This window comes from Notothenia coriiceps, unplaced genomic scaffold, assembly GCF_000735185.1.
Source record: "Notothenia coriiceps isolate Sejong01 unplaced genomic scaffold, NC01 NC01_scaffold00008428, whole genome shotgun sequence".
In the NCBI taxonomy this organism is placed as follows: Eukaryota; Metazoa; Chordata; class Actinopteri; order Perciformes; family Nototheniidae; genus Notothenia; species Notothenia coriiceps.
In genome coordinates this window covers 762-10,343 of record NW_011341129.1, presented here as the reverse complement: position 1 = coordinate 10,343, position 9,582 = coordinate 762, and the positions used below count along the sequence as shown (strand labels likewise).

The 9,582-nt window shown below is 40.2% G+C and overlaps 1 protein-coding gene across 1 annotated transcript in view; it reads right to left on the bottom strand.

Annotated features, from left to right (window-relative positions):
• The window catches only part of LOC104944586 (endoplasmic reticulum mannosyl-oligosaccharide 1,2-alpha-mannosidase), a gene marked incomplete at its 5' end in the record, with an annotated part of 10,760 nt that extends 1,968 nt beyond the window's left edge, over positions 1-8,792 (bottom strand). The window contains 8 exons of the mRNA XM_010770143.1: positions 8-2,902; positions 3,206-3,337; positions 4,379-4,573; positions 5,198-5,318; positions 6,160-6,350; positions 6,772-6,960; positions 7,274-7,422; positions 8,601-8,792. Of these exons, the coding sequence (XP_010768445.1) occupies positions 2,693-2,902; positions 3,206-3,337; positions 4,379-4,573; positions 5,198-5,318; positions 6,160-6,350; positions 6,772-6,960; positions 7,274-7,422; positions 8,601-8,792 (1,379 nt within the window). The remainder of the gene's footprint in view (positions 1-7; positions 2,903-3,205; positions 3,338-4,378; positions 4,574-5,197; positions 5,319-6,159; positions 6,351-6,771; positions 6,961-7,273; positions 7,423-8,600) is intronic.
• Positions 8,793-9,582: the final 790 nt, after the last annotated feature.

Genomic DNA, 9,582 nt, shown 5'->3' with positions numbered 1-9,582 from the left:
ACAGGGCCTCATCATGACAGTTACAGGGCCTCATCATGAGAGTCACAGGGCCTCATGACAGTCACAGGGCCTCATCATGACAGTTACAGGGCCTCATCATGACAGTTACAGGGCCTCATCATGACAGTTACAGGGCCTCATCATGACAGTTACAGGGCCTCATGACAGTTACAGGGCCTCATGACAGTTACAGGGCCTCATGACAGTTACAGCACCGTAACTCGTCCTATCCGGTTCGGTCTGGTTTGAAAGTGGTCACACTCAGGGTGAATAGAAAACACATTAATGCATGTAATAATAGTAAATCTCTCAATAACATTGGTTTATTAAACCATGGTATACTCTTCTAATATTTGTAGTAGAGATGTTCTTCTCACATCAAGTAAGATTTTTAAAAGTATACACATTTCCAAAATAGTATTTACCCTTTTCCCTGGCGAGCAACAAATAAGAAAAACAAATACTTCAAAGATCAGACAGTCTCTCGCCATATAGTTAACCCTCATTAAACAAAAAGCGCAGAAAGAAAAAACAACTTACAGATTGTTTTGACATGAGGACATAAAATGACAAGGTTGGATTCAGTTCACACGTTAGAAACAACAGAAAGTATTTACAGCCATAATGTTTAGTCGACCACCCATTCAAATGAAAAACACAAACCAGGAGCACCCATGGCACTTCACAAATTCACTCCACTGATACAGCAGCAAGAAAAGGACACACCACTGTAGCACAATACACATTGAAATAGGCACAGTAGAGCGTTGGCAAATGGAGTGCACATTCAATGTTGTGGGTATGGCTGTCTGTCGGACAGAAGGAGCTCCATGGACGGACGTCTTCTTCACCATTTGAAACCACAGAAAAAGTTTCAGAGACAAAGACCCTTTCAATGGTGTGGGTTGAGCCATCTTCAAAGCAGCTCCTACAGTTCACCTGTTATGTCCTTCAAATTGATTTTCAATGTCACAGAATAGAAAACAAGCGCTGCTCTTACATCACATTTGACGGAAGTCAGGGGTTGCTACACAGCGTGAATCAAACTCCTTGAAGTATGAAGAAAACAATTCGAAACACTTCATTTCTTAAACAAGTCATTTGTGTGAAGGGCTGTGGACATAATGTCCCTGACACAGGAAATGTTTATGTAAGTCGGTTTCTCCCATATACTGTAACTTCATAAAAAACTGCAAATGTAAGACTGTATGGAAGCTTTCATGTATCCCCCTTCATATAAGTGTGAATAATGAAGTATTCAAAACCAGGACGCAGCCCATATCTGTAGAGCTAGAGTTTCATTTACCTATGAACAAATGTAACACTTAAATAACAATGCATACATTCATTAATAAAACAACATGTCATTATGTGTAGAATTCCAATTCAGAATCATTATTTCAATGGACCTCTGTTCAGGATACTTTCAGCATCACACCTTTAGGTCCTTAAACACATTGACTTCTCTGTCACTGACACACAAAATAAAACATCAGTAATTAACCAACTTTGCATTTAAAAAACACAAGGAAGTGTGACTGTGCAGTAGGATGTTTTAAATTGGTCCAGTATTAAGCGAGATGCTGCACTGTGATCCTATTGGTCCACTGAAAGCACTTGTTTGTGTAAGGTAGCGCTCTCTCTCTCTCTCTCTCTCTCTCTCTCTCTCTCTCTCTATACTAGACCAATTTCAGAAAGGTTTTTTTCCGCATCAGTCACTTGGACACTAAAGCATGAAAATAGGGAATAGGTGGAAAAATACCTAAGAGTGCCTTTAACTAATTAATGAGTGCAATGCACTACATAGAAAGCCTGAAAAACCGAAAAAACTGAAAGCTAAAAGAATCAGAAAACCATCAAAAAAAAGACAGGTTTGAATAACATTCATACCCAAACAACAAAAGTGTTGTTTTACAATAATTGGATGGACTGATTTATAGCAAGTTAGCAATGCTTCATAACGTCTTTAATAAAGGAAAGTGTGCATGTCGGGCATTAGGAACACAGTGCTGCCTTTGCTCTCAGAACGTATATTGGCCCGCGGACACTGCGCTGTAGCTGCTCATAGACACTCAGGACGGCAAGACAAAGGGGACATACGTCTCAAAGTATTACAATGTAAAACTCATTTTATGTAATTTTTGCAATAAGCAAGTGCACTCGGTGTTGCCAAAGTAAAGACCTTTAGAAATGATCTGCTACTCCTTTCCGAGAGGAATCCATTTAAACATAATTTTAGCAAACATACTCCACAGATTTCCATTATTGGTTACTGCACCTTAAGTCATTTGTGAATTCCTTCACAGCCACCATGTCTGACGGTAGGACTAACAAAAAGACAGGGATGAGGCGGTGGTTTTACAACCCACATATACAGTGTATACACATACAGAACGGTCCCAGTCACCCCAGTAGGAAAGCTCCCCATCATCTTCTTGCCCATGACCTGTTGGAGCCAGTAGGTCGGAGCAGATACAAAAACAAAACGCTTTACATTAGAGACCAGCTCACAGACATTTTCCTTAGGAAAAGTTAAGAAATAAGGAAAATAAAACTCAGTATCTCCTCCACATGTTTTAGTGCAGGTGGACGCAGGTCTGCTCAGCACTACAGTCCAGCCCTGACCAATCAGCAGTGACGCCTACAGGATTCTTTTTACCTGATGTCTACAGACTGCTCCTGTACGATGACATCACTTGGGGGGGGAGGGCCAGATGGGGAAAGCGTGGGCCTCCGTGTTAAAGACATACTTGTCCAGATTGAGAAGCTCCATGTCGTCAGAGAAGAGCAGATAGAAGTACTTCAGGGTCTCACCCAGGAAGAAGCTCTCCATCTTGTCTCGGGGCGCGGGGTTCTCGATGTCACGTACGTTGTTGATGGACGTGTAGCCACCACCGGGGACCTGGAGAGCAGGAAGTGATGGTTTAGGGAGATAATGCATACAAACTATTATATCGCAGTAAAAGGCTGTATCAAAAGAGATGATCACCAGAGCTGTGATGTAATTAAAAACAAATGGTTTTTTAAGTGTGCCATTTTTACCCCCTGTTGTGAATTCAATTGTGTAAATACAGTTAAAAAAAACATTACAAAACATGAACTTCCTTCTATTTGTTGCAAACAAAGTAAACAAGAGTTCTACACATCACAGAGCTTTAGCTGACTCAGATATTCAATAACTGGTCTGTGGTCAGATGGTTTGTACCTTAGTGTGGTTGTTGAAGCTTTCCAGTATGTTCCATCCCCAGTCTCTGTACTTGGTGTCCTTGGTGAACCGGTACATGTAGAACAGACTCTCCACTGTTTCTGGTCTCAGCAGGTTGTGTCTGTCTGCAGGCTGGAGGATGAGGACAATGTGTTATGAATACACACCACTCTTTCTATTGTAACATATCATATACATTGTTATATATTGTAGGACAATGTGCAGATTTTTACTCTCATTTCAAATCTTTATAGAAGGGTTAGGAATGAACAAGGAGTGGATATATCTTTGTTGCAGTTACACATATTCCTATGCTTTCTTGAGGGTAAAGACATTAGATTAGCCAGCACAAAGAATAAAACAAATAGAACAATTAAATAAAACATCCGGGGGCTAGATGTGATTTTACGAACTCCAAAAAAGAAACTAGAAAGAGATTCCTTATCCTAGATTTTTAGTAGAAACACTGCGGATTTGTCAACTGATGTTTCAAGTAATTAAAACTGAACACATAGAAAGACAATAAATAATGAATGAGCTTAAAAAAAAAGAATCCAAAGCAACCAATCAGACCGGCCCAGAGTCTCTGGAGAGACATCCATCTTCTTTTTAATGAATGAGGATTGTCCTTACTGTGCTTTTACTGAGGATTGAGCATCCTTATTTTTCTCTTATTTTGTTTTACCTTACCGTGACGTGAATAAAAAGGTCTATAATCAACTCTAAATGTAAATCATCCGTGCATTGAAAACCAAACACTCAAAGATATGCTTTCATGGGGCAGAAGAATGTGTTTGGTTACATGGAGCTGTTTAAAATGACTAGATATAAGTCTAAATAATATGATATTCATTTACTAAGTTTTGAAGTTCTACTTATATGTGAGGTTAATGAAGGCAGCAGAGGAGAAAAGTACAATAGTAATAAATGCTTTGATAAAACTGGAGCAGTAATGAACAAGAACATGAGCACGGAAGACATTTTGAAAGGTTATAATCACAGCTCCCAGGACACATTCATATTCCCTCTTACTCCTTTTAGCTACTGTAGTTTAGGCAGAGCATCAATGTAGAGACACTTACAAAAAGGCAATGCTCTAAAAGCATGTTCATTTGAATTCAAAATGAGTTTCCCCCATGAATGGTCCTCTGTTTTTATGTCCCTGCGCTTCACCTTGACGAAGATATCCAGGCCATCGGAGGCCTGCAGGTTGAAGTGAGCGATCTCTGGACTCAGCCCAGTCTCCATCTGTTTGTACATCTGATGACACGTCTCCATCAGCTGCACAGCCAGGTCCATGTGGTCCCCCGGGAGCCCGTTGTGGGCCCCCAGTGCTAAGGTGCCTGGCAGGAAGCACACGAGGTGGTCCTGCAGTGACAAGATAAAGGGGTCCATCAGGAAGGGCCAGGATATTGAGGGATGGAATTGATTTATGTGGAGAGAAAGACTGAGTTTGTAGAGCTCAAGATTTGACTACAGCACAAAGGCTGATTGAACAAGGCGGTGAATGTCTGTGATGCGAGTTCATTGACTTTCGGCAGAGTGAGAATTACCCTAAGACAATCCTTGAGCTGCTCGTGGTACATCCAGAAGGGTTAGGGTTACTGTAAGTTTCTTTTTTTTTTTTCTTTTTTTTTTTAGTAGCTCATCTGGTCATTTTCTCTCTCTCATTTTCATGTCTATTAAAGTCAAAGTCAACTTTATTGTCAATCTTTCAGTTTGTGTGTACAGAGAGATCAAAATACCGTTTCCCACAAGCCTGAATATAACCTGTCTATCTAATAAAAGAAAAGCCAAAAAAACCACCCCAGAAACACCAACTAACTCAGCGATGAAAGCATTGGAAGACCAGCTTCTCCCATGTTTCACTGCAGTACATTGCTTAGTTTCCTTGCTGGTCCAAACTGTAGGTTTGTGGAAAAGTGTCTTAAAAGTCCTAACTGTCCCTTGAAGGGCTTGTATGTGTTGCAAACTGACTGAGAGTATCTTTACCATTTTAGGGTTGAAGCGGGTATGGGACAACTCTCCAACAAAAGTCAGTCTGCCGGACCCCGTCTGTCTCACAAGGTGTTTCTTCACTCCCTCCACGGCCTGAAGGTAGTCCTCCAGCAGGCTGGGAAATAAGACAACAACAGGAAATGTGAGAGATGTTCATTTTAGTCAGTATTATATGAGACATGGTATTCAGTAAGTAGTCTTTTAGTTTGGGAGTTTTCAAAATATACTTAAGTTAGTATCTTAAAAAGAAGAATATATTGTAACATATATAACAATGCAGGAGAGAGAAAAAACTCTACATAACAAAAGCTCAAAGGTCTGCAATGCAGCACATCCCGTCAGTATGCACAACATCAGTGTTTCCCACAGATCTGAAATATACTTGTGGCGGGCGGGGGGACGGGGGAACGGGGGGTCTATTTGTAGTGCAGTATTATTTTCTTTTTGTATTACTTTTAATATAGTATATTTTAATATTGTTTTAATATTGTCTGCTTACCTGTATTATTGTGTTAGAAGCGTGTGGCCTAAGATTTTCAACGACATAATTACTCTGTAGCTATGTTAGTTTGAGAATAAAGAACCTTGAACCTTGAACATTAACATGAACCTTTTTGTTGGTCGCTTGTTAGCAGACCCTTCCCGCGATAGGTACAGGAGGCGTAGAGCGAGGGATCATTGTCCACTAGTTAAACGATCGCAGATGGCGTCGTGCTCGCGGACGGATAAAAAACCAAAAACCTAAAAATGGGTCGCAAAATATACTTTGGCGACCGTTAATATACCTGGCCTGCCCGCCCAAGTAAAGTCTATGTGTGGGGAAACCCTGCAACATACAGTACATTCTAACTATTTACAGTGCTCTGAATGTTGATCTCTGTTATTCCATCATAAAATGCAGTGTTTTCTCACAATCACACAACATGTTCTCAGAAATGTAAAAAAGATTCATTTACTCGTCTTCCATCTTGCCTCCCTGGATCCACTGTTTGAGCAGGTATTCATAGTAGCTGTCTGCCCTGGCCCCCAGAGTGAAGACCCCTTTGTGGGTGAACTGGCCACTGTTGGTGTTGATGAACATGGGAACCAGGCCGTCGTGTTTGCCTGGCAGCTTGTGGACCAGCTTCATCACCTCATTCACAACCTCCTGCCAGAGTGAAAGACAAGACATAATGAGGGAACAGTCCTAATTTAACTAACTGCTGGAGTGTGAGCCAATGCATCTACAAATTACAGTTTTAAGCCATTTTTCATTGGGACATTTTAAGCAATTTCCCAATTCGAGAGCTGAATTCGACGAGGCTCATCAGAAGTGATGTTTCACATGGCTGGCTATGGTAATGCCAGAAAATACACAAATGAATATCAGATTGAGACTCAAATCTTCGGGGGTTAGCTCTGGTTTCTGAAAAACTCATGAACTCAAATGTTTGCAAGCTATACTTAATATCTTGACTGAAACCCTCTGTCAAATATCTTTATAAACTGCCCCAATCTTTGTTTCACTCAATCTCAAAAACTGTGAGCAAGGCCAAATCAAAGTTATGAACACAACTTGGTATTCTGACCTGGTACTGAGGGTCCTGTGTGAGGCGGCTCAGCTCTCTGAACTCCAGCTGAATGCTGGTGACCTCGGCCAGCGTGCTGTCTGACGTCCATCGGGGTGGGTGGGCTGTCCCCTTCCCGATGTTCACGTCTGAGAACGGGATCTTTGAGGGGGTTTTGAAGGCAGGCATCAATCTCGCCCCGATGTCTTTCTTTAAAATGGAGAGAAGAAACAGAAATAGATTAGAAATGACATTTTCTGTGTTAACAGAGTAACTGAGTTAACCACCTTTATTTTGAAAATGCTACAGCTTAACACAACATTCACACATCAGTAAATCTGACGTCTTCTTAAATTGCAACTGAATTGAGGGGGAGGAGGCGTAGTGAACCTATAGAGCAGTTTCAACGACGCTACGTGGGCAGCATTTTAATGAGTTTGAAGAAAAATGTCTTATAAAACAGCCCCAGACTACTGTTCAAAAACCACTAGACAACAGAAGATGACTGTGTGGATGGACTCACAGCTTTGTCGAGGAAGAGCTGGTCTCCTGTCAGATTGTAGGTGCTCAGCAGGCCCCCAAGGACCCGGATGGTCGTCTCAAAAAGATTCACGTCCACGTTCTTGTCGAAGGAGAGCTCTTTCTCTATCCAGTCCCTCGCTTCTGCAAACTCTATGTGGAGTGAGTCAGAGTATAAGAGTGGGAATCACAGAGAGAGGAAAACAACTATTACATTGGTCATCAAGTTAACACGGAGGATCAAAGATGTTCTACTAAAAGATGTGCCAAAAGTGAGGTTTTCTAACAACACCAGCAAAAGCCTCCAAGCTAGGATTTGTCAGATACTTAAATACTTACGTTTAAATCCTTTAACATTGTCAGACTCATTTGGGATATCAACGAAAAAAGGTTAAAAACGATGGTGCCTACTTTACCCACAATGCAACGTGTCTGCTAATGTGACTTTGAGCAGCTAGCCTCAAGCAAGCATCATGAGCAGGCTTTTGAGATCTGGTAAGATCTGTTCCTTTTCAACAAGACACCCATATTTGTTTACTTTAAAACTTGTCTTCAGCTTCACTTCAAAAGAGTTCACACATCTCCCTGTGAAGACTCAACACTTTAACGTTTAATTTAAGTAGTACTCGCTAACATCTAAAATAAATACTTTGATGTGTAAAGTCCTTTTTACAGGACCAAATGCAAAGCTACAAACAAATGAGAATGCTCTATATCAGTTATTCTCAAATGGGGGTACGCAGACCCCTGGGGGTACGTTGGGGTACTGCAGGGGGTACGAGAGATTAAAAAAAAAAAAAGGTTAATTAAAAAAATACCATTCATGACTAAAAAAATAATCTTAGTACAATAAGTTAAATAGAAAACACAATTGTATATAAAATATTCCGAGAACCACCAAGGGGGTCCTCATATAAACATGTCAAATGTGTGTATTGTATTTTATAGTTTTTCACAATATATCATTTTGTTAAATATATTTCTTAAATTGAAAAACTCCTTGGAAAAATCTATGCCTTTTTTTTTCATGCATGAAGATGAAAATATCCTTAGTTTGTTGTAAGGCATGCACGAAAGAGTTAATAAATCACACACTGAGGGAACATCACTATATTGTAATTATTTATATAGGCTTTTTCGATCAAAAATGTTCTTGTCGATCAGGGGGTACTTGGCTGAGAAAATGTTTCAAAGGGGGTACATTGCTGAAAAAAGTTTGAGAAGCACTGATCTCTATCATATCTCCAGATCAGCATCCTACTTTGAATTGTATTGAAACATTTAGAATGATAGCCAGCCCTGAGGCAGAGGGAAGAACTGACATACAGTACCTTCTCTGAGGCCCAGAATCCACATGGTGTCCAAAGAATCGATGATTGTCAAACCCAGTCCGAACCACTCCCCAAAAGTCCTGGAGATGGGCTTGAGCTCATCGTGACCCCAGGCGTAGTCCTTGTAGCCTTTCCAAGCATGCCTGAAGGCATCACGTACTGCCTCCAGTCTGGCCTCAGTTCTGCCTGAAACTACAAACAAAAGGTCCAAATAAGAATGAATAAGAAATGAAAGTGTCATTTTTAAAGTATGTGTTATCTCTCTCAATAGAGCCATTCTCATGATCTGATTATTTTCACTGGAAGGAATATTGTGTGCATTGATGCTGAGCAAAGCAACATGATAGAAATCATTAAACTTTTAAAAGGTGCTGGGCTTTAAAACAGCATATAATAGTAGAGCAGGACGAAAGGTAGAAGAATCTGCTTGAGGGGAAAGGGTCTCGGTGGACCAAAAGTGCAAGAAAGGTTTTATTTATTTTCACCACCTTCCTTGTCTGGTGAAAATCTCTCGACTGTCTGTCAGAGAATATTGGAATATTTGTTGTTATTTTCTGACATGTTATAGACTAGAGTCAGAACAGAAAGCAATATAAACCTGTCCTGGACATATGAATATAAACGGATTATTCTGAAAGGGAAGTGAATATCTAATATACCTTAGCTGATGTCACTCAAAGACGACAACGTTGTTTGAATGAACTGAGCTGAAAGTATTATGTCTTTTGTTGCATTTAAAGAGATGTGGTTACGTGACTTATTTAAGTGTTTGAGAAGACTATTTGTAGTGTTTGAGAAGACTTTATTTGTAGTGTTTGAGAAGACTCTATTTGTAGTGTTTGAGAAGACTTTATTTGTAGTGTTGAGAGACTCTATTTGTAGTGTTTGAGAAGACTTATTTGTAGTGTTTGAGAAGACTCTATTTGTAGTGTTTGAGAAGACTTTATTTGTAGTGTTTGAGCAGACTATTTGTAGTGTTTGA